This window comes from Diorhabda carinulata, chromosome X (genome assembly GCF_026250575.1).
Source record: "Diorhabda carinulata isolate Delta chromosome X, icDioCari1.1, whole genome shotgun sequence".
In the NCBI taxonomy this organism is placed as follows: Eukaryota; Metazoa; Arthropoda; class Insecta; order Coleoptera; family Chrysomelidae; genus Diorhabda; species Diorhabda carinulata.
The window spans coordinates 58980224-59007067 of record NC_079472.1 but is presented as its reverse complement, the minus strand read 5'-3'; the positions used below and the strand labels follow the sequence as shown (position 1 = coordinate 59007067).

The window sequence follows — 26844 nt, the reverse complement described above, 5'->3', positions numbered from 1 at the left end:
TTTATATTTAAGGTTTTCGAATAGAAAATGAAGAAACCTTCCAAATGATATATCAATATATTTTATGCTGAATATTGTACATTCCAATTTTCTTAATATTCTGATGAATAATATTCATATTATTTTTATATGCTTCTATTACACAATTTTGTTTTTTTTTTCGCAATTTTATCAACAAAATATTCCATTACACCAATGGGTAATCCATATTATTAAATAATTCATAGGGGGACTAGTGCTAAAACTGACTATATTACGGTAAATCCGCCTTTTATGTAAATGGATCCCAGCAATTTACAAAAATAATTTAATTTTCTTAATACATTTCAAAGAGATACGAGTCCCAGGAGTGTATCGTTTATAACTTAATCTAAATATTAATATTAAAGAGTGGTTGTTGTATGCACGTGAAATCTCAATCGATATTTATACTAGAATATTTCGTTCTATGTTTTATATATTTTCTAAAAAATACAGTTTTTAACTAGTAGATTAGTTTGCTTTATACCCAAAATTGTAAGACTCCCCCCTAGCTAGCATATTTTGCAAATTAAATCTAGAAATTATTGAATGGAAACTGTTCCGAAATCAGTTCTAGTTTCATTTAAACAATTTTTTTATAAAATTAACACCATATCAAACGGTTAATAAAACAAAAAGTGTATATTTATATCAATTAAAGAAATTAACAAAACAAAAAATATTAATGGATTCGTATTGATTGAAGATATAAACTTAATAATCTTGAGTCCATGAATTTTGAATACACTCATTTAAATTATTCATAACTGGCATAGCGGCCACTTAGTTTTCGTTTGGGCTGTTAATATCAGGAATATTAGCTGTGTCAATATCTTTTTCATCCAATCGTACAGCATCATCGTCATCATCCTCCGTGATAGGTAAAAATTCTTATCGCCTTTTATTTAATCAATAGTTTAAGATTCGTGTTTTAACATTTAGTTTATAATAGATTTTAAAATGGGAAGTCACGAAATTCAGGACCACTCCCACCCCCTTGTCGCACAATGTCTCTCTCCCGCCCCCTTAACGTGTGACGTAATTTTTTTCTTTGTTTCCTTAAATTGAGTGTGTGCTTGTTAGCTTTATCCTGAGGATATTAACTATGGCAGAAAATAGGTTGGGCGACGAGGTCGCCTCAAGGATTCGCAATTGAACAAATGGTTGTATCAGCATCTGAGAGACAGCAGAGGTTGTTAACATGTCGTATGGATTGACTCAACACACATTAAGTGTATCAATGCTAGCCTCGTAACAAAAGACCTGAAGTTTTTGCATAAGCAAACTCGAGCAGATGTTGCAAAAGAGATGCTTAAATGAGGAAGGCTTGATATTCATTAAACGCATCATTACTGTTGACGAGACGTGATATCCAAACTATCCAAAAATCTCGCGCTCTAAGAATGAGTTGAAATCACCACAAAATAGGTCGAAAATTAACGTTTTCTTCGATTGCAGTAATGAGGTTTACCATGAATTTGTTCGAGAGTATCTAATAATTAATAAGAAGTACTACTTGATCGTTTTGTAGCGGCTCAGTGGAAAAATTTGTCGAAAATAACCGGATTTGTAGACAAACAGTTTATGGATTTTTAACCACGATAATACGCCGTCACTTTTCAGCATGATTGTAACTGATTTTTTTTATTACACTCGAAAAGAAAATCATCTCTCAGCCACCGTATTCGCTAGATTTAGCTCCTTGTAACTTTATCCACTTTTCGAAATTCAAAAATACGCGCCATGAGTCCATCGAAACCATAAAAAGTAATTCGCTTATATGAAGCTTATATTGGCCTATTTTTAAGATGGTAAAGAAACTTTGTATTGAAATACGTGAAAATATTGTTTGTTTATCAACCCGGTTGAAATTTAATCACCAAGTAAGTCTAGAATAATCAGTCAATATTTATGAAATAAAGAGCAAAAATTAAGCAAATGAAAGTGGATACCAAAAAAGACTAGACTAACCTAACCTAACCTAACCTAACCTAACCTAACCTAACCTAACCTAACCTAACCTAATCTAACCTAACCTAACCAGAAGAAGAAGAACCGAATGAGTTAGTGTACATAAGAATATAATATACGAAGTAATAGGATGAGTGAGTAATAAATCAAATAAAAATGAAGTACATACAGATATATAAATAATGAGATAAAAATATCAGAAAAATAATTAAGGAAGGTAGAACTAAGAAAAAACTAAGAGTTATACCTTACAGGTACAGAATGTATGACAAAACTAAGCTTAAATTCTGTAGAATATGGAAATATGAAAGAGAAAAATATGAAAAAATTGATGAAACCGTGAAAGGAGAACCAATTCAATGTATAATAAAAACAGTTCTAGAAATAAGTTTGAACTAATCCAATGTATGGATGTTTGCAAAAGTGAAATGTTTGTTTTGGTTTCTTATTATTATTAGAGTGCTACTACTAAATTTGCGGTGTTGGGAATTTGTGGCTGTAATATTTTTTATGCTTCACCATAAAGGCTACCATCATCTTTTCAACGAATATTATAAATATCTTTAATTTCTTATTTCTTAGACCTTTTGTTATATTTATGTTTCTAAATCTTTTTGATTTTAGGTCTCTTCTGTTTCAAAATTAGTTTTTTTAATAATGTTTTAAAGATAGATAAAATTTGACGTTTCAACTTTTCTTTAAATCTTTAACAAAATATGATATTAACACTGACAATTTGCGTATTTATATTTATCAATAGATCACCTTCATCATGAATATCAAAATAAGAATAAAATCAAAATAGAAAAATTTTTTCCAGATAGATTAATTTTTCTTTGGCAGTCATCAATTATATTAATTGTAGTTTTCATTCATTCATGCTCTTTCGTTCTTATGAATGTGAACCAGCTCTAAAAATTCTCTTTTTCGTGTATAAGATTCCGTTTCAAGAATTTTTGAATCTTCATAACTGAGTTTGTGTTTTTTTTTGATATTTCATGATTCGTTGATGCAGTTTTATTTTTTTATCATATTGATTATAAAGATTCAACATTTTTAGAACGGAATCTAATACACAAAAAAAAATTTTAGAAATTTAGAAAAAAACATGAATAATTAGTAATATAGTAATAAGTAAAAATCAAAATTTTATTTTGTAAATTCTAATAAAACTACAAATAATTTAATTGATTACTGCTACATATTTGAGATGTAAGAACTAAAGAAAAATTAATTTTTCCATTAGAACAAAGTTCTAGTATGATTTTAATCGTATTTTGATATTCATGATGAATATAAATACGTAAATTGTCAGTGTCAATATCATATTTTGATAAGGACTTAAAGAAAAGTCGAAACGTTATAATTTATCTTTCTTTTAAAAACTATCAAAAAAACTAATTTTGAAACAGAAGGTACCTAAAAAATCAAAAAGATTTAGAACTACAACTATCATATAAATATTCTTTACACGCGGAGGTTAAACAATTTTATTTTTCTTTGTATGTTGGTATCTCGTTAATTTCAATTGTTGATTATAATTATTTATTTTGTTTAATATGAATGATTGCGCAAAAAAAATTATTCTATTATATGCTCGATACATTAATTATCATTTTCATATTAAATATAGTATCATCAAATCTAAATTCTGAATAATTTTTTATGGAAATACGAAGCGCTTATCCCTTATGAAAATAAAGAGATACCGATAAATTTCTCTTCGAATTTTCAAACCGCCTTCGCTGCTGCAATGCTCGTATACAAACAGCGTTAAGCAACCATCCGAGTAGGCAACAGAGAAAGAACAATAACAAAATCGCGATCATCTCAGTCGGCTGGCGTAGTTTCCGGCATTTGCGAAACCGAGAGTGTTTTGTTTTGCCCCCTCCTGGGCCCATTCACTTCGTCGCCGCCAGAACCGCCACTGATCGCCGTCCAGTTGCTCTCTTGTCGTACCATAGAAGAGCGCTAAGGTGTACCGGTATCGAATAGTGTATTAGAATAATTTGTTGTTACTTATCCGCGGCTCGAATTGCAAAAAAAGTGACAAAAGTGTGATTTCATTGGAACATAAGTTAGCATGTGTTAGGGATGAGTTTTGTGGTACCGGTTAAGGAAATGGAATATCAGTTACCAGCGCCGCCGATAAGTACAACCGCGGCGCCGGCGCCGCTGGGACATCAGGTGCCGGTCGGAGTGATGCAAGGCACCCTCACACACGTCCAGGCACCTCAACAGGATGAATCGCACAGGTGGACGCAGTACCAACAATTGTGGAGACAACATGTCTACATGAACGGTACTACTAATGGTATTGTTCGTTTTTTATCTGGTGGTGGAATTGATTTAATTCCTTAAACGAATTAGAAAGTTTCGATTTTTATAAATGGTACCACAAAAGTACCGATTGAAATCTTCGAATTATGAAAGTTTCATCACATTTACATTCAATTTATAACTTAGAGGTTCCAAAATATTCTCTATTTCTCATTGAAGTAATGAATTCTTCGGCAGTATCTACAGGAAAAATCATTATAACGAAATAACATCTCAAAAAAAATTTTTTCAAAAATTATTTATATTTGAATATTGATACACTTTTTTTGATTACTCAAAAATCTATCATATTTCGATAGAATCTATGAGTAGTATGGATTTTATGTTGTATTTTTGAGTTAACATCATGATAAATGATAGTTGACAGGTTTTTTCATCACCTGTTATAACATGAGATATTTGTCAATGTTGTACCTAAGCAAGTTACTTATAAATATGTATCTTAATACAGAGTTTTTCTAAGTTTTACTAAAGTTGGTTTAAAAAAATTATATTTTTTCTTATTACGACCCATAAAATTTTTGGAATTTCCGTTTAATTTGGGTACTACGTTTTTATCAAAAAATATGCTTTTGATATTAGCGATGATATTTTTAGCAGCATATATAATTTTAAATATTTTCGTAAAAAACTGTTAAGCTATTATTTACTAGTTAAAGTTTATTTATATTCGTACTGCTATTATTATAAAATATTTCTTATAGAAAAATACATTATTTATTAATTGATATCCAATATCAAGACGATTTAACAAAAATAAATGCCTTTTATACAAAAACATCGTAATTTAAGTGTACTAAAATGTATTAGAAAACTTATATTAAAAAAATAATATTACATCAACAGTTTTTTTCCAGTAAAATGATGAATTACCATCCAAATGGCAATTCTATAATGTTGATTTTAGATAGAGTTAAAGATTACGTTTTTAAAAATGTCTAGAAAACAGAAAGTAAGTTAAGTTAAAGCTTGAAATTTTTAAAAAATGGAAAAAAAATTAAATCATACCAAAAAAATCAATATTAATACAACGGATGAACTCATGTGAGAAAAGTAAATGGAATAATTTTGTCTAGTTTGCACACTTTTCGTACGAGTTGCATACAATATTTTTCCTACATTCAAGAAAGACAGAAAATAATTTTTGACTAACATTTCTAAAATTGCGGAGTCGCATTATCCAAATCGTAGTAGTTGTGATATCGTATGTTTGAGGCATTTACGTCTGTGTTTATAAATTGTAATCATATGGCGTTTTAGAAAAAAAAACGCATTTTCTAGTAATTTCGTAATCCAATTATGTTTGTCTTAATCAAAAACTTCTGTACTATAATGACAGATGAGTACAATAAATATTTAATGCACTAGTGCAATAGAGATCTACTTTATCCAGTAATAGTTTCTTCAATAGGAAAATTAAATGTTCGCTAGTAGAAAAAATATTGTGTGCAATTCGTATGTAAAGGCCTTTTTTCGACGAATGTAAACAATATTCTCATCCGTCGATCTTACGTCGACTCGTTACATAAATAATTATTTTGTATGAAGTGCATAAAATGAATGATTTTTCAAAAGCTCATGACAAAGCTTATTTTTCACCGAGACCTAAGGCTAAATGTGCCATGAAAATACCAATTTCAAGCACATTTTTATACAACTGTGAATGTGGAGTTCCATCGTTTCAAATATAATGAAAATATAAATACTTACAATACATCTTGACGTGTTTTTTCATCTCGATAAGGTAAAGCTTTTAAACGATTGTTGTCTACAGAAAAATTTCTAAATTAAAAAAATTACAGTGTGTTTGGAACATAAATTGGTAAACGAAATCTCGTATTTTCTTTTAAAATTTGATATTTGAATTTTTCATATACATTTTGAGGTTATGTGGGAACATCGTACATACGAACGTAGAATTTTCCTTTTCGTACAACATTAAACTTTTTTCCATGGGACAGATAAAATTTCACCTTAAGAACTCAACCTCTTCCCGAACTCCGATGGCTGGTAAATTATATTTTTTTCTCATTTTTCCTTAAATTATGTCCCTTTCCCAATGAGTTTTATCCTATTACTGTTTCCTTTTGGTTTCCAAAATATTGAATCTGATCTCTTTCAGAATGATACTCTATTGCCACTATTCAACCAACTAAATCACAATGTATATTATTGTTACTGAGAAAAAACTTAGTCCAGAATGTTTTTAGTTTTCTATTTAGTTCTGAAGTTGACATGAGTTTTGAGCGCTGAAGCTTGCAGGATAATAAAATTAATGTGTTGTAAGTGAAGTGAATGTATTAACACATGGTTCCTATTGTACCAAAAATTAGTTCATGCGATTTTCCAAAAGAATGAGATTGTTTCATTTCTTCCAACCTTCTTAAATTTTTAATATTTTCAGAAAACTAATTTCAAATTACCCGCTACTTACCCCCAATTGAATCAGTCATAAACAATACTTCCTTCAAATGAATGAAATTGAAATTTCAGGCTTGCATTACGAATAATAATTTGGATCTTCATTGTCTATCTGTGCCTATCTGAGTTCCATATCAATTTCTTCCGATGAAATATGAAAAATTATATATAAACTCTTATTCGAGCTAATAATCACAGGTTTCATGAGTTGGGCTTCAACCCAACGTTCAGCAAACTCCTCGAGATATTGATAAAACTATTTATTCACATTAAATGTCACACTAAATTTTTCTTATCCTTTGAACTCAAATTTTTTTCCGGGTAATAATATTACTATGGATTTCATTAAATAGTGATCCAGAGTGAGATTACACCAAGTTATTCGATTGCATAATTTTCGCGGTATGTGGTTAAGCATTATTTTGTTACGAGAGAACACGGTTTCGGTTAACAAAACCCTCGATATTTCTATAATGAAACCTCATACATTCGCATTTGCTATTCACTATAACCCTCGGCATTGATAGCTCGACAATCTGGAGTGAATCCGAAGTAGACTAAAGCTTCATAACTTCCCCAGACAGACACAAAGACTTTCCATGTCTTTGCGACTGGATTTAATAAAATTTTTCTTGTCTAACCATTGATTTTTCATATTCGGCCACTCATCTCATTATTTCACATGTATGGTATCTAGATAACGTATAGGAAAATTCGATAATTGGTGCTTTCTGTAACAATAATATTTCAAATTCACGATCTTCAATCGTCAAAACACATTATATTAAAACGAATAAACCAACGCTGTAACGTTCGCTCATTAACTGTATTTTCGTTTTCAATTTTATATATTTTCACTGCTTCCACAGCTGCTTTAAACTTTTGTTTCCAATAATATCTTAACAATAAGCGAGTTTCATATTAATCGCAGTCCAAACAAAAATACTAGAAGGAAGTAAAAAAATTGTTCTCATCATAGAATTAGAGACTTACAGGCTACAACATGGTTAAATTGAGGCGTAAGAATTTTCCCATATGGAAAGCGATTTTTTCTTAAGGCAGATTCTCAACGTACAGAAGATACGATGAATTGAAATGAAGATATAATTGGCTGATTTGGCCAAATTAATGATTTGGTATTTTCAAAAAAAACCAAAAAAACAATGATAGAAATGGCCATCAACTGAGCTGATGTCATTTGTTCAAGTTCATAAATGAATTCGATTTTGTTTGGAATAATTTCAATGCTTTGAATAATATCTTAAAGTTCTTTCGGGAAAGGCGACAATTACGTGAATCTGGATCATTTGATGACCATGAAATGTTTGCACTATAACAATCCAGGAATTGAATTCGCCACGTATATTTCACACAAAACAAAAATTATTTTCTTATTGTAAATTATTTGAATAGATATTAGTAACTAATCTGATTGTTTTATATCATTTTAAGTTCATTCTTAATATTCTTCTAGTCTCTCTTCGTCATACTGTTAGGTAAAAACGGAACTAACCGAAGTGATTTGATTGAAATCCAAAGATGTTTTAGTAGTATCTCAACCCATTCACCAGTGTACGAAAACACTATAAGAAAGAATTATCATTCCATAGGAAAATATTGATATTTTTATATACATGTACAATATCTATACTATAAATTTATTTTAAAATTAGCACTTATATTCATCAATGGATCTTTCAACATCTAGATTATTTGAACTTTCACTTATGATTATTTATGATTTGGAAATTTAATTGAAACCATAAATTCAACGTTCGACCTTAGAAATTTAACTGGTCTACACGCTTCAATAATTACTTGAAATGATATACTCTTCTTGTTAAAATATTGATACATACCAGGACGATAAAAAATTAATACAATTTTTTTAAGATGATAGCTTTGTTCGCGCGTCAAATTAAGAATTGATTCCGAATCAGTTGGTTACCAGTTTGAAATCGGCGTAATGTACATGCTTGATTACGTGCCTGTTCGCGATTTTAATTTACCGCGATGCCTTCAACAAAACACTGTAGAACTGCTCTAACAGCTTCCGTGTTATCCGATAACCGATAAAAATTCAGAAGCTGAGTACGCAATAAGCGATCGGTTCGTAAACTGATTCGGAATCAGCCCGCGAACAAAGCTCAAATCTCAAGATAATCAATATCTGGACAGGAATTTTGAAGAAGTACATAATGATTAATTAAAATCTAACAAGAAACAAATTTTTATAATTGAATATGGCTCCATTGTTTTTCGAAATATTGTCCATTGACATCATGCGTTTGAACCAATTTGCCATCCCGAATGAGGTACCTCTAAAGCATGTGATTTGAACCACTTCTTCTGGTGTAGAAAAACTTTGACCTCGCTATATATTTTTCATCTGTAGTAATAAGAAGAAATCATTGGGTGTCAAACAAGGACTGTACGACGTATAACCCATCAATTTGATGTTTTGACTGTTCAGAAACGTTTTTGTTGAAACTGATGTACGAGAGCTCGCATTTTCGTGAAGGAGAATCTGTGGTGGATTTCCCTGATTTTTTCAAACACTTCTGACAAACAAATGCTGGTATACCACTTAGAATTGATCGTTAAAAATTGCTCCAATGGAATCCTCAAGAGCTCTTGGGCTCTATACCAATAATAAAGAGGTACTTAAATAGTTGAACAAGGATCGACAACTTTTATATTTCTTAACAACAAGAAAGGTCAGTCAGTCAGTTACAGAACTTTAACATTATACTCCTAATATTATTAAAATATTGGATGTAAATTAATAGTAAATGATTTGTAAACTATAATCAGTGACGAAATTTTCCGTTTCAATGAAAATATTTTCGGATCATTTAGGAAGATGCGTGATAATGGAATTTTGACAGCTCTGTTGTTGGTTTACTCTAATTTATGTAATCGTCGTGATATTTTCATTCACAATTTCGGCAACCAGCCAAGTAGATCTGTGGGTAGAATTTTTATTTATTTCGAAAGAAATATTCGAGGTTTTTTCATAAATCCGCAATATACAATAGGATATGGCACTGGAAAAGGCTTAACTGGTTTTGGTACCTCGTTAAATTGGCATATAAAAACATAATAAAAAAATTTGGAAAATCACTCGATTCAAATTTTGACAAATGAAAATATTGGGATTGATAAATTATCACTATATTTTTCAACAGAGAATCGATTTCTGTATTCAAATTCTAATTTTGATGTTCAGGATGCACCAGAAGTCATAAAGCGGTACTGAATGATGGTCGACTGAAAGTGCGGGTGTTAGAAGACATAATAAACATTTCAAAAAATATATTAACTGAAAATTTGATCTTGAAATAAAGCTGTGTGCGAGATGGGTGCCGCGTTTGCCTCACGATGTTTCCATCGAGTGTTTGGTAATGTTTCACAGAATTGAAGCCAATTTTTTTCGTTGTTTAATACTATGGATGAAACAAGGGTCTATCACTTCACACCCAAAACAAAAGAATACTCAAAACAACGGACTGAAAAGGGAGATCCGGCTTCATAGTATGCAAAGACCATTGCATCTGCAGGCAAGGACATGGCGTCGGTTTTTTGGGATGCATGTGGGATTATTTATTGATAATCTCGAAAAAGGAAAAACTGTCAATGGCGAGTTTTATCCGAACTTACTCCAATGTTTTAGCAACGTAATCAAGCAAAAAAGGCGGCATTTGACTAAGAAGAAAGTGTTGTTTCATCAAGACATTGCACCCGCTCACATATTCGTTATTGCAATGACCAAAATGTTTGAATTGCTATCTTTTACACTCTATTCGCCAGATTCAGCCCCCTCGGATTATTTTCTATTCCCAGACTTGAAAACATGGCTCGGAGGTCAAAGATGAAGAGGAGATGTCGGCAGTTAATAGCTATTCTGAGGAGCTTAACGATTCTTATTATAAAAACTTATTGAACATCGCTGGAATAAGTTTATGGAGCTAAAAGGATATTATGTTAACAAATAAATATACTTTTCCCCCAAATTTTTTTGTTCTCTTCGTTGGGTCTGGTACTTCTGGGACCATCCTAGTATTACAATCCAATCGACGATGTAATAATGATTTTACCAGAAAATTATAATATACATGAAAAATCGAGATAAAAAATTACAGTATACCTGATATAACTTTGGAACTTATGGGTAACAACGGAATGGAATAGAACTGGATTGTATAAATAATTGAAAAACTTGCTACGTTCGATTTTGCAGATATCAACAAAAAATTGATAAACTCCGTCAAAAATCTGGACACTAAAAATACGATTATACTATTAACGGGTTCTTAGTTATAAATTTAAACTACATAGTACAATAATATAAACAAAACATTATTGGAATAATTATATTTACTACAAATAGAGATATGACAGAAATATATGGGATATTTCAAAGACTTAATTAAAAGATAAGTGATAACTACGCTAAAACTGAAAAGAATATCAATATTTCAGATAATTTAGCAGATTGACGGGATTGACGTTTTCTTAAATTGATATATTAAATCTCATATACAGTACGGCAAGCCAAAAGCTTTTAATTCTAAAAAAAAAGGGAAATATGTGGTATTTGAAAGAACCCCTGCATATTTAGTAACGAATTCGGGAAATATTTTTCCGGTCTGTACCCTGAACGGTGATTTGGAAAAGGCCCTGATGCAGCTATTCCTTGTCCATTCAGAAGTACAGATCTTAACCTTGTTGTTTTTTAGTTTTGGAGTTTCTTTAAAGAAGGCAAATATTCTGATTGTACAATGATCCACCACAAAACTCAGTTTTCTTTATTAAAACCAATTATAACACAATACCAATTTAATTTCATAGTCTAGAGTAAGCTGCAAGACAGCGGTTGAAATTATTCAAACAAAATCCTTCTGTTATAGAAACACATTCTGTTCGTTGCAATTCGTCCCTTGAGTGATTTGGCCTTCGTAAATCAGAAGAAAGCTGCTTAGCCAACGATTTGGTTGCACAAGGGACTTATAGAAACGGTTAATCAGCTCCGGTTTAAGTCCTTAAGTATTTCTATCATCATTTTCTCGGTCTTATCGATCACAGCCTTGAGATGTTAGCTCTAGATTAGCTTATAGACTACATCAAATAGAGAAATGTTTTTTCTTTTGGTGAATGAGAATATGTCCTGGATTAGTCACCTGGTCGAATTAGTTTAGGCAGCTTCACAAAAACTTGAATATCCAAAAGATGTTATACTCCGCAACAGCTTCTAGTCCTCTACAAGGTCGAGAATCGTCCATTTTTGAGCAGATGCTCGCACATTTGGAGTTTAGCTCCGAAGAATACCCTTAGAGTGCTTCATCCAACACAAAAGAGAGCTTATAGGCTACCCATAGTAACCAGAAACTTACAGCTTGGAGCTTAGAAGAAAGACCTGACTCTGTTTTACCGATACTATCACGGCAGTTGTCCACCATAATTTATCGGGACTCTTACTTTTGGAGAAGTGTGAGCCTATGGAGTCAGTTACCAAAGCACGTTTTTCTCGAATACTACAATCTAGAGGAGTTCAAGATCAATATCTATGACAGGCACAAATCGGACTAATCTTGTGTTTGCTTTTTACTTAAGAAAAAAACATATAAGCAGGTGGATTGTGGAAATATTTCAATTATAGGGTTTAATTTTTCAGTAATTATTTAATTCATCTCAATAATGACACAAGACTAGTCTGACATATTTGATTAAAACATTCCTTCATTGAAATTGGCAAATTGCCTTGTCTACGGAAAACTTGTTCAAATAAACTATAAATTGTACGATTTGCCAACATTAAAACAAAATAAATGAGAGGTATGTGTTGGATTATTATTATAAGTTGCAAAAATTAATTTAATAATCCAACTACTGGATGCAAAAATTTGAAATGGAACTTTTTCAATGACGCTTGAATTTATATGTTGGATCTTGATTCGAATGAATATAATTATGTCAAGTTATAATCTGTTGACATATTTTCTAAAACCGTTGCTTTGATTTTTACCGATTAACAATTTTTTTATATTATATACACTATATTATATTTTGATCGTATAGTCATTATAGTCAGCCAGGCTTGGCAGAATTCTGAGTAACCCTTATATGTTTAATTATTTAACTAATATTTTTATGCACACTAATTAATAGAGTGCATTATAGAATTTGTCATAAAACTATAATTTTTTTAACAATATATACAAAATCTATTTTTACAAGCAACCAGCCTGGCCCAGAGATGCAGACCAGTCTTGGGTTTATCTAGGCAACCAGACCTGGACCAGGCCAAGAGCCGGGCTTTTTTGTAAAAAACGTACGGGAACAGGTATTTTTTTAATATGTTCAGGGGTGTTCCTTGAATGTAAATCCAAGTGGATGTCATGGAAGGGCTTCGCTTCAGCCGCTATCTTGAAAAACACGTTTTATTAAATATCTCGCGAACCGCGCATCGTGCGACAAAAACTGCGGAGATCATTATTGTAGATAATAATATTTGCCATCATTTTTATTCGAAACTTTTTTTTGTATAACGCAGAGGTTTTTAATTATAGCGCTTTTTTTAATATGGTTTTTGCTAAATATTTAATTAATGGTCAACGATAAATAAAAAATGGTGGTAACTAAATTGTAGAGCATAAAATTTTCTATAAATTTCATTGGAAACCTATGCGTTATACAAAAAAAGTTACACCCCTGAAAATATTAAAAAAATACCTGTTCCCGTACGTTTTTTTCAGAACCTCTTTTTTTGGTTGGGGCTCTTGGAATAACAAGTAATTTGCAATCTCGAATCTTGTTTCAGCATATTGTACAAACACTCAGTATACTGTTTTCTGTGTAAGTATTCTAGCACTAGTAAGCTTCTAAAGTATTTGTCAAAATATAATTTGTCATTTTGGTCGCGATATATTTCTATTGATAAACTCACGATACCACATTTTCTGAGCTAATTGGTATAATATTTTAATTTTAAATGACAAACAACCGATTTCTGTCACAAATGTCACTTGACTTTCAAATTATTAACATACACCTTTCAAACAACTTTATTTTAACACGAACTAGTTATAAAATGATTACGATTGATTGTAAATGACCACAACTGACTAACTGGAAATGTGTGAAAAAATACTTTTATATGTTGATGTTGATGAGGTCCCCTCGTACTGTGATTCCGTGGAAACAGCAACTCATCGGTGTCTGTGAGAACGGTCGAGATAAGTCATGGCTTTACAAAGGGTTAACACTTTCAAATGCATCTAATGATCCATTTCATCTACATATTTCAATAAAATTCCGAATATTCCCCTTATTTTGAAATTGCTCACACGAGTAAACATTCCTACGGAAATATTACCTACATTTTAATAAGCGTTTCATTTATTACTGGAAGAGTGTGAAGTATCAGTAAACCGTGAAGTTAAAAATACATTATTTATTCTAAGACTTTTAATCCACGTTTGACCTTGGCGTTTCTAGGATGCATCTTGAAGTTTGTTAGGATGTTTAAAAACCGATATAACGTAATACGAGAACACTTTATGTAGTACTTCCCATCTGTGCTCTCGGTCTTTTTTTGTTTAATTATGCCAAAAAAAAAACTCAAGGCTGTTAGTAAGTCATTTCATAGTTCGCTACAATGCCATAGTATTTTGTGTTATGAGATTTTGAATGCTATTGTGATATTCGAGTGTTTGACATTGGTTTAGTGACAATTTAAATGTCGTTAGTATATAATAGGTACTACAAATTGTAGGTTCAGCTAATATTGTTATTATATTGACAAAGTTCTATGTAGTGTACACGCAATCAAGAATTTGTTTGAGGTAGAACCGTCGAAAAATTTAACAATTTTCACTAGAGGACCTCTTTCCATACACAAGTTGACAACATTGCCAACCTTCTTTCCTCGGCTTATACACTGTACTCTCACATGTTGAGGTGCTGAGTTTATTGGTATTCTTGTCAAGCTCTCTCTTCACAACATTCTATTTCCTGTTATCCGTTTCATTTCTTCTCATTTTGATTCCGATACGAATCATCATTATACACTTAGTGGTCTTCAACACGATTCTTTTTTGTATATTAATCTTTCCCATATTTGTTTTATTATTTCTTCAATTTTTTTCTATTGGTCTTAACTTCAGATTTTGACCGAAAACTAACCTTACCTATATAAAAGCTGGACTAGATTCTACTCTAGCTGAGACTTCTTCTTCGTTATCAACAGTAGTTGGGTAGCAGTATTTAAACTATGTCGTGAGGTCTGCGAAGACCAGCATCGCAGTGGTCAACCAAATAAGGTGACGACTCCAGGAATGTTGAAAAAATAAAAAAAGCGGTACTGGATGCTCGTCGACTGAAAGTGCGCGAGCTAGCAGAAAATTTAGACACGAGAAAGCTGTGCGCAAAATGGATACTGCATTTGCTCACAATGGAACAAAAGCAACATCGTGAAGGTGTTTCCATCAAGTTTTGGTAATGTTTCACAGAAATGAAGCACTTTTATACCCATGGATGGAACGTGGATCTATCACTTCACACCTGAAACAAAAGAACAATCAAAACGATGGACTGAAAAGGGAGAAACGGTTCCAAAAGAGACAAAGACCGTTGCATCTGCAGGCAAGGACATGGCATCGGTTTTTTGGGATTCACGTGGGATTATTTTCATTGACTATTTCAAAAAAGGAAAAACTGTCAAATGCGAGCTTTATCTGAACCTACTGCAACGTTTGAGCAAAGAAATCGAGCAAAAACGGCGGCATTTGATTAAGAAGAAAGTGTTGTTTAATTAAGACATTGCACCAGCTCACAAATCCGTTATTGCAATAACCAAAATAAATGAATTAAAGTTTGAATCACTACCACATGCACCGTATTCGCAAGATTCAACTCTCTCGAATTATTTTCTATTCCCAGACTTGAAATAACCGCTGGATGGTCAAAGATGTTCCAACAATGAAGAGGTGATGTCTTCAGTTAATGGCTATTTTTGACGATTCTTATTATAAACAGGGTATCGCATGGAAAAGTGTATGGTACTAAAAAAAATTACGTTAACAAATAAATATATTTTTTTACAAAATTTTTGTGTTTTCTCTTTGTGGTCCAGTTACTTCTGGGACCATCCTCGTTTTTTCGTTTAGATTTATTAACAGTATTTCTTCTACTGTTTTGCATTCCATTTCCCTTTTGCTGAATATAAATATTTGAATTTTTGATGTTTCAAATACTGTTTCTATCCCATTTTTTTCCGATCTAATTTCCAATCTGCTGAATCTTAATATTAGAACTTCTCAAGATGCTCAAAATTTACCTGTTTCTATTATGCATTGAATGCTCTTCTCATTTTTTCCTATTAAATGTCTATCTTCTCAATGTTCTTTGCTCCACCTTCTCGATCCTATCTAAATTTTTTCTTAAATATTCATCAATACTGAATTACTAAGAAACTCATCACCAAAATTTTACGTACATACCATTATTAGATCAAATACACGGATATTAAGTTTTGAAATAGACAAATGAAACGTGGACCTCGCAATTTATTTGCATTGCACGAAAATGTTCCCGATTTAATTCCATTATTTGACCAAGATGAATGTTTGAAGTGACTGGAAACAACTCAACTATCACTTGCAAGATGAAACGTTCAGCATATATCTACCTGGAGGGAAATATGTGAATAAATATGATGGGTTTTTAGAAAATTTATAAAAGTTGAGTTGAATTACAGTCGAATTAACTTGGATAGGCATTCTTGAGGTTTCGAAGAGTGCTTATTTGTCTAGATTTTGATCATAACCTACACCGACGACTGAGGTTCGTGAATTGCTACTTTTGGTCGGTGCTTCTCTACGGCATGGAAGGTTGGATATTGAAGACAATGCAGAATCCTTAAGGTGCCTTGGACCGCTAGATTAAAAAACGAAGAAATTCTGAATCGCATCGGCAAACAACGTGAATTATTGGAATTAATTAGGAAGAAAACGAAGAACGGCATGCCTAGAGCGCATTAAGCGAAACAACAAATATCAATTTTCGCACCAATTAATCGAAGATAAAATTGAAGGAAAAAGAGGGATCGGAAGGAAGAAAAAATTTTGGCTGCGAAACATCAGGCAGTGGGCAGGACTACACGATATACAATCATTAATACACACCGCAAGAAATTGAGAAGCGATGGAAAATGTTATTGAGAACATCCATTAGTGGATATGCATTGAAAGAAAAAGAAGAACTGTAGTTATATCTAGAAAACACATCTAAAATCTCAATAAATGAGAACCTAAATATTAAATGCTTATAAATTTTTATAAATGTATCTACTAAAGTAACTGATGTTACGCCTAGATCATTTTAACTTCAAAACACTTTAGTCAAGTTGGGATACTAGAAAAATAGAATGGACTAAATTACGTAGCGAAAACGTTTAAGTTTAATCAACAGCACTACAATTTTTATGGAGAACTTTGGAAGCTACATAAATCCCAGAAGTATTATTTAAAAAAAATAAATAAGAAATAAAACAAAGTTGAGGGATCATACTAGGTTTCATATATCAATCAATAAACGCGTATTCTATAGAAAATATAGAAAAAATGTTAATACTACAGAAATTAATGAGGATTTTACACTTACAGGACTTTAATAGACTGTTTTCACAGATCCTTGCCGGTAAATGATGATATTGCTCCAAATAATATATCAAACGTTCATTGGGGATCAAAATAGCATTAAACGCATCCAAATGTTCTTGATTTAAGGTCTAAACTGTTTTAAAATTAGGTTTTTTAATAATTTTTGGAAGATAAAATTTGATGTTTCCACTTTTCTTTTTAGAAATGGTTTACATTCATAAGAACGAAAAAGCTATAAATGATAAAAAAGATCTAAATAAGTTAAGTAAAATTTATAATTTTATTTTGTAAATTCTAACAAAACTACGAATAGTTTAATTAATTACTGCTATATATTTGAGATGTAAGAACTAAGGAAAAATTAATTTTTCTATTAGAACAAAGTTCTAGTATGATTTTAATCTTATTTTGATATTCATGATGAATATGAATACGTAAATTGTCAATATCATATTTTGATAAAGACGAAATAAAAGTCGAAACGTAAATTTTATCTTCCAAAAATTATTAAAAAAACTAATTCTAAAACAGAAGTAACCTAAAATCAAGAACATTTAGATGCAGTAATATATCAAAAGGTCTAAGAAATAAGAAATTAAAAAAATATAACCTTAAATTAACGTATTTAACGTATATTCTGTAATGTTATATAAATGGATTCGAACTTAGCAGAATAGGCTATAGAAGCAGTGCAGGATGAAAATTGGACAGAGGTGGATTCAAATAAAACAAAATTTGAAGTAGTTACAGTTATTTCCTTATTTTTTGGAATCATTAGCTGGAATCCCAGTGTGTTAACAATATAAATAATAAAAATTATATGAATAAATTGAATACGTTGACAAAACTCGGTGAAATCAACAAATTTGCTAACGGTTCGTAGGCATGGCATTGAAATTTTCATTATTAACTATAGGTTTTTCAAACATTTGTATATTTAAGGTTGGATTAGCACACCTCTTATTGTTCGTTGAATCGTAGTGAGAATAGCCAATGAAGGACGACAATTTGTTGATATGACCTATTGTACTATTCCATTTGATTACTTTATTTGTGGAATTGAACTAATCAAACCATAATCAAAACAAACGGAAATAAAAAACAATGATTGTTCAATAAAAGGTAATTGGAACAATTCCTATGCTGCTAAAGTTTTTTTTTATTAAAATTAAGAATTTCACCAACTTAAATAAATAAGTTAATCAATAATATGAAAGTTTCTATTAACAAAAACAAATTTATATAAAAGTTCTAAAAAAAATGAAACTAAATCCATAAATTATATATATTGCACCCTTTTTCGACGCCAATGTGTTTTATACATATCAAGCGTCATAAATATTTGGATAAAGTGAAAGTTCGGACTTGGAGAATGTCAAGTTGCATAAAAAATTACCAAAATCTCAACGGTAAAGATTGTATCTTGAAATAATAAAAGCAACTTCAAGAAATCTGTCTATTCTCACGTACAATAAAGTTTGTACTAGGTTTTCTGTGATTAAATCTAAAAAAATATTTTTAGTTGGGTATTAAGTTGAGTTTAATAAAATTTTCTTTGAAAAAAATAATAATATAAGATGTACTTTTAAGGCTATCTGTTACTTACATCTGCAAAGAAAAAATGTTTTCTCAATTATGAGAAATATTCAGAAAATAAATTATCAACAAAGACTTCGTATTGACATCATTTTTTTTACTTATAGCACTGGACTATCCCACATATTTCTGCTAATATTTAATGATTTTGTATGGTAAACAAAAATTTATTTACGATTACTTAAGTCATAAAGTTTAATAGTTTTAAGCCGCTCCACTTCACTGCTTAGAATAAATAGCTGTTAGGCCAAATCATTTGAATGTCTTGGTACTCTGTTTCTGATTACTGGTTTCCCCCCAGAGCAAATCCAATAAGTCCTTACCGGCATAAGGATTCTTCTATTAGCACATTTTCAGTTGATACTTGGATTTTTTACCTATTAACATGTACATTTTATCAGCAGCAGATCCAGGATCTTGACAAAGGGAGGACCATTAGTATTAACCTTCCGTCAGGCGCATTTTATCTGTGAGATGAGTAGAATTTGTTTTGGTCTACCAAATTTCAGTGTTTCACAATAGAGAGCAGGGCCTCCAGCTATCTTCCTGACTCCTACCCTCATTGCCGACCCTACGCCCACTTTATATCCATTACGTTCAACGATACCGTCAGAGAAATTCGAATCGGTGAGATTAATTGCGCCAGATCACGTTCCAAAATCAAACGGCAAAAAGGCGGGAGCGTTTTAATCCCCAGAACCCAGACGACCTGGCAGCCATTCATGAATTATTATTTAATGAAGAGGACTTGCTGGAAAATGAAGGTATTGGCGACGAATCAGATACAATAGAAGAAAAGCAAGAAGACTTTGATTGAGAGCAAGAAGGAAAAAGCTCCGAAGAAGATGAATGCTGTACCGATACCCGGATAAAACGTGTAAGCCATAATGTTTTGATGCATTTGCCAAATGCTTTTTCTCCATTAGAATGCTGGAAATGGATTAAGTCGGAGGAAATGATAAAAATGATTGTGAATTACACAAGCATATTTATTGAAAGGAAATAAAGATGATTGTCGATATATTGATCTTTAATGAAAATACTTTTAATACAGACTAAAGCTTTCATTGAGCCGCAATTTTATTTTAACAAAAATATTTTATATTATTTCTATTGTAAAATAATATGTTTCAATAAATGTTTTATTAAACTTGAGTCGCCCAATAATAATGTTTCCTTATTACAATGAAATTTACCGCATGTTTGTGTATTTGATATCTCAGATAAATTGCGCCCGAATAAGTAATGAATCATATTGCGCCTGTCGGAGGGTTAAGACGAGTTCTCCACCAAATACATGGCATTTTGAGCCTTTTTATAAATTAATTACGATGAATTTTACTTTAAACCACAATTTCTCATCGAATTTGAATTATATATCACAACGTCAGTCAGTATACTTTATACTGTTGTTTTGTCTGGGGTAATGCAAAAGGTTTTTATTGAGTTCGGTCTAAGGACTACAGAAAATGACAATTTTCCCAAAGTAATTTATCAAAAATTAAACTATGCTAATATGTACATACTGAAATGGATATTAATTAGAGTTTAGGGGTGGTCATGACCCCATGATCCGCGCTTGGAACCAAATCTAGAGCCTCTGTGATGGTCCAGGAAGATTGCTGAACAGCGTTCTTGTTTACTCCTTTTAGAGTGCTGTTTAGTGTTTAAATGTAGATATTTTATAAGATGAGAAACAAGCTATTAGGTCTGTAAGATGTGGCTCTATGATGATCATTCCCTTTTGTAGGATTGGGGGTAGTAGTTAACGCGAAATAATAAAAGCAAGTTAAAGAAATATGTCTAACCACATGTATATTGCATTTTCGCTTTGATTAAATATGAAAAAATATTTTCATTTAATGGAAGATATTAAAGATAGACAATTTTGGTTTGGTTTGGATATTATGTAGAGAATAACGAAGATGAAACTATCATCGAGTTGAAACCAGTAGAAAAAAAATCTAAATGAGCGAGATGAATAAAGGAATCAAAGACAGGTGATTCGAAGATCAAATCCTGGTATTGGGATACGTATAATACATAGTTAGAAAGTAATATAAAATTTAATTTGGTTTCTTTCAAAATACTGCTTTTCCTAGCAATTCACTTGATCCAACGTTAATTGCACTACTATTATTTGCAAATATATTAAAATACTTCACAAGGACTTGTACTAAATACTCGAATAGTCAATAACCTGTTTGAACTGAGACATTTGTCCACTTTTCGCACATTACCTATATTTGAACAACAATCTAAAGATCTAAGTAGTTTGACCTAAAAGAAAATTGTAAATGATTTAAATTTGCATATTCTATATATGCATGTTTTTCAATTTATATCATTTATCTCTTTTAACGTCAATTTATTTGTTTCTTGTAAGTCCTGTTTTGATCATTAATAACAGAAATGTAGATAAATATTACTTTTACTACAAACATGAGATGGGACTGGAATTTTTTTGAAAAATTATAAGGTTGTCGTTTCATAGACGATCAAAGGCATGTCTCAACATTTGGAGAAAAAAATCGAATATTAGTCAGAATAAATTTGTACATTTCACATATAAAATAACATTACGGAAATTCTCATTGATCCTGTTTCTTAATTTTTGTTCAAGTAGAAAAGACGATTTTTTGTGCTTAATTTGACCTTTCCACGCTTCAACTCTTCAACTATTTTCGTCTTGCCCGTCATCGTGGTTAATATTTTTTAGGCATGTTCGTTAAATTATCAGCAATTCCACCAAAAATAAATTTGATTGGAAAATAAAACATTATCAGTTAGATGACATTATGTATCTCATTGACTTGAGTCTAAGTTTGTCCTTCAAATTAATAGTTGTCGATTGATTATCTTATCGAATTTCATTTCTTAATTTTCCTCAATTATTTTTCAACAAATTCATGTTTCTAGTTTCTAATTCGACATGGCATATGATTTGAACACATCAACCGCTTTTTCAGATATAGAAAAACGTTGATCTCGCATTTAATTTTTGATCTGCAGGAAAAAGAAGAAATCTTTTGATGTCAAACAACGGATGACCCATCAGTTCGATGTTTTGACTGTTCAAAAACGTTTTTATTAGAAAGAAAATTATTCGTCTTCTGCTATTGGTTTCCCCGGTTTTGTCGAACACTTCTGGTAAACAAATTGACCGTTCCACGTTGCTCTAATGGAACTTTTGTTCGATTTGGCTCGTCTTCAAAGACCCATACAGCCTATAGTCATTTAGTTTCGGGTTCATATGCATAGATCCATGTTTAGTTGCTTATAGACGTGTTTTGAAGTAACGCGATTCGAATTTTTCAGGATTTTTTGAAGCAATTGTCAAATTATGCGATATCCAACGCCAACAATTTTGTTTATAGCCAAATGGTCATGCAATATAAAATATTTGCGAGTGGAACTAATACCCAAGTATGTCTCAATCTCATGGAATATCAGTTTACGCACGGCTTCGATGTTTTCTGTCAAAATAGCAAATTTTGAACGACTTTCACGAAATTCGCCCTGTAGTGAAGTGCGACCACTATTGAATTCGGAAAAGCAGCGAAACACGGTGGTTCTTCATCAACGAAAGTCGAAGAGAGTCAATCGGCACATTGCTGTTGGTTTAATCCACGTCGAAAGTCTAGATCAAGACGAATATTTCTAGTATCTGTGAACAACTCAAATAGCACTCGTTCTGAGCACGTTTATCATTATAGAAATCCAAATTTCATGAATGCAGTGTCAGATATATTGTCATCAGTGTTGTCATGTCTCAAAAATTAAGTAGCTACCCTCGTATGAAATTTCAATGGTTAATATTTATATAATTAAACATCCACAACTTCTCTGGAATCGAACATGGACTTAAATTTGGTCAAAAGATTTGGTTTTTTCTCTGAAATTTTACTTCATCTGAAGCATTTTGAAGTTGAAAAGTATTTCTAAATGTCACCAAGTTAACTAATATCAGTCTAATTTATTCAGACGATGACTCTGCATCTCTCAAGTATGTTTTTTATTCACTGTATATATGTTTATTGAACACATATCGTTTTCTGGTGATTCAATGATGTATTGAGCACATAATGGAAAATAATTTTTGGTTAGAACAACCGTTGATTTTAGTTACATGAAGTTTTCATATCTGTTTGCAATTTAACGTCATTATTAATCTAATTAGTGAAAAAATATTATAAATAATAAATAATGATATACATTTTAAAGTTTTGTTTATATTTTACATGAAAAAGTTATTATAAAATTTCTTTCGATTTGTGGTTTTGGTGGAAAAGAACAAGAATATTCGATAGTCTATTGGTCTGATGAATGTGGGCGTTTCGCAATGTTACTATGTAAGAAACTGTCGAAAGTAAACTTTATGTTCTCTCTTTGCTAAAAGACGCGGGACCGGTTCCACTTTACAAGCCGTCTACGATAACTATAAACTTTCTCCAAACTGAATACGGTTTCTTCCGGGATTGAAACTCTACTACCTTTTTACCGTATGGCCAGTGGTGTATTGGTCATAAATACCATCATTTAAAAGAATCTAAAAATTGTATATGGTACCTGTTTTAATCGTATATGTTGGTTTACAAGGTGTAATTAACATTAAATTATTAAGCAATGAAAATAGAATATATTATTGCTACCAATAATTTTAGAATTTGTTGTTATATGTAGTTTGAAACATTGAAAGGCGTAGATAGTCACGTATGTAGAAAAGTGCGTGTAAAGGAAAAAAATCGAAGACAACTAAGATGGTTCGACCTTGTACAAGAGAGATTATAGTTTGAAGTAAAGACTTTTAGTGAAAAATCCAATGAAATTGTTAGAGAAAGTGAGAATATTATTGAAGAAATTTCGGAAGAGCGTAAATTGTTTTTGATATTTCTTGAAATGAGAAAAATTGTTTAAACAATGCTGTTTCTTTGAATTCGTTGTTATTCAATTCACTGAATGTACTTTCCTGTATATTTTAAAATGGAAAATTGAGATAATGTAAATTTTATTGGTAAATATAGGGAATTCCATTCTATTCACTTATAAAACAAAGTATGATGGTCATACCAAAGCGATATTTGTACTTTTAATAATTATTTTTCTATAAATAGAAAATGAGAAAAATTAGTCTCTCCTTTTCTTACAAATATTATGAATTTGTTTTTATCTAGTAAGGAACAGGATGATGTATTTTCCTCCTTCGCACTTGACGTCACATTTCATTTGTGGAAGATCATGGTACCAATTCTATTTGACCTTGGTTGGCCAGATGTATTCAATATGTATAATTATGTTTCTGTTTTCAAGCAGAATCTAGCAGAACTTGATTGTGAATTGATGGTGCACTGTAATAAATTGTAACCAATTAGGCATTTCAATATTTAATCTGCCATACGTCCGCTTGAAATAGGAAAGTATTAGGCAGTATTGATTGATGATACTGATGATGATCTTGCACAAGAGAATGATATCAGTGCGACTGATACATGATCTGTGATTCAGGGGTGACTACATACGTCAAATGACAAAGAATCTACAAAACATGACAATGATATTGAACAGGATGGGAACAGAGGGAGATAAGCTTTATTGTCTCCTCTTCAAGTCTAAATAAACTAATCACACTACTACTACACTAACACTCACAATTAAACTGTCTAACGCGTGTTTCGATAATCAAGTTATCGTCTTCAGATACTAAAGATAAACTTTTTACCTGCAGTATCTGAAAACGATAACTTGGTCATCAGAACGGTTGTTAGACAGTATAATTGTTAGTGGTGGTGTGGATAGTGTATTTAGAATGTTCCAGAAATACCAACTTAGTCTTCTTTAATTGCAAAAACGACGCGGTCCTGGAGAAAGCCCCAAAGAAAAAAATCAGGTCACATAATCGTGCGGGATACTCGACGAATCCATCCTGCATGAAATGTTTTCGCGAGTATTGGATCCTTGTCCTTTTGTCCACGTTAATCCACGAGTATTTCCGTATAAATTTGGTTTGTCAAGTGACCCTCAAAAAGTACGGATCAACGAGACGTCCCGTCATTTTTCGAGAGCGTTTGTCTAGTTTTTGATTTATCTAAACGAGTTCTGACGTGTTCTTCTGAAGAACGGTGCGTCAGAACACACATTCACTATAATTGTAACTTATTTCTTTATATATTGATTCTTGGTTCGATTTGTCTGAATCATAACGCATGGAATTTTGATTAATCCCAGTAGAGGTTATCAAAATGATTGAAGAGAATGTGATCACTACCGCTATTAAATTGTTAATGGGTCTGTAGAACTTAACACTTTCTCTTGACGTTGGTTCACTGGTTTCGTCATAATATATATACTAGGTGGTTGAGAATTATTCATTAATTCAAAGTACGCTCAGAAATAGAAATGCTTGTATACTCTTTTATAACTGAATTAAACGAGAGGCGCGAATATCCATCTAAAGGTTTCTAGATTGTTCATTTGAAACTTAGTTTAAAAATTTTGAAACTAAACATCTTCTGGGCGCTTTCTATCGCAACTCGTTGTGTCCCTGTCACCTTTACGAATCTTTGTTTCATATGGTTTTCTTTGTGATATTCTTGTTCAAAATGATTGAATTCAGTTGCCTAAATACTCTGTAACCTTATCCTGTCTCATTACTTATGTCCGCTTAACTTTTTTTATTTTCTGATAACAATCCTGGATATTTGAATCTGCTGCATTCCGTTATAATGTAAAAACCATACACGTACTAATAATTTATGTAAAAAGGTTAAAAATGAGGTAAATTAATTTTTATAACAGAATTACTTTCTGTGCGTCTCTTAATCTTTAGTATTGATAAGAGGTGGAAACTTTAAGCCATTTTCGGTTTGTCAGTCAGGTACTATAGTTGAATTAGTGAGATCTTGCTTGCAGTATCTCTCTTTAGAATGTTTGAAAGACAAAGAATGGTCGGTCCTTTAAGAAAAACAGATGAGAATGTACAAACAGTTAATTCCATTCATTCTTTAAACTCCAAATGTCATAAGGGGCTACTAGAAGAAACTCCCGCGTGAAAATAAATTGCTTTCTTCTTGGTTATGACAACACGTTGTACTAAAAATGGTTTATGATTCCTAAGAATATGGTGGAAAAAAACGGTTTTGGAACCATTTCTGACATTAAGAAGGCCACAAAAAAGCTGATGAAAGTTATTTCCAATAAAGTGGTAGATTCAACGATGGATTATCCATTGCTACCAAAAGTCAGTTTTTTGAAGTGAAATTTGTTGTTACTATTCTGATTTTTATAAAATAATGGACTATATTTTTATGATTCGTACATAGGAAAAAAGTTTCTCAATAAAATACTCCATATAAGTGAAATAAATAACATCAAATATTTTGAAAACAGTAAATCGTTTTATCAAAAACAAATTTTTAGAAATTTCATACACAATGAACGTTTGGTTACGGAAACAAGTGTTTCCGTGACATGAATTTTTAAACGACACATACCACGTTACATTGATCCAATACGATCAACTGTAGTATTATTCAATTTACTTGTAGATAAAACTAAATGGCCATTTCCGCTGCAATTAAAAAAGAAAAAATTCGATAATAATACTTTCAGAGTAATTGCAAATATTAGATCGTAGTTTCTGTTAATTGCCTTCATGTTCATGTAATAAATAAAGTGTTGTCGAAATAAGTCCAACTTACAGATATCCAAAAATCAACTTTCACCTCAAAATAACAAAATCCAAAAGGTGAAATATTTATTTTTAATTGGTGAGAGTGAAAATTTTCAACTAACTCTATGTGCTAACTAACTAACTTGACAGGTAAATGCTTGATGA

At 31.5% G+C, this 26844-nt stretch overlaps 1 protein-coding gene across 5 annotated transcripts in view; it reads left to right on the top strand.

The window, feature by feature from the left end:
• Positions 1-26844, top strand: part of LOC130901983 (hepatic leukemia factor) — a 132801-nt gene that overhangs the window by 52550 nt on the left and 53407 nt on the right. For 2 of the 5 annotated variants that reach the window (XM_057813737.1, XM_057813735.1), the window contains exon 1: positions 3913-4294. The exons of 1 other annotated variant lie outside the window; for it this stretch is intronic. In XM_057813737.1, the coding sequence (XP_057669720.1) occupies positions 4087-4294 (208 nt within the window). In that variant the 5' untranslated portion in view covers positions 3913-4086. Of the gene's footprint in view, positions 1-3912; positions 4307-26844 lie in introns of those variants that run through there. 2 more of the 5 variants (XM_057813736.1, XM_057813734.1) reach the window with 1 other exon arrangement.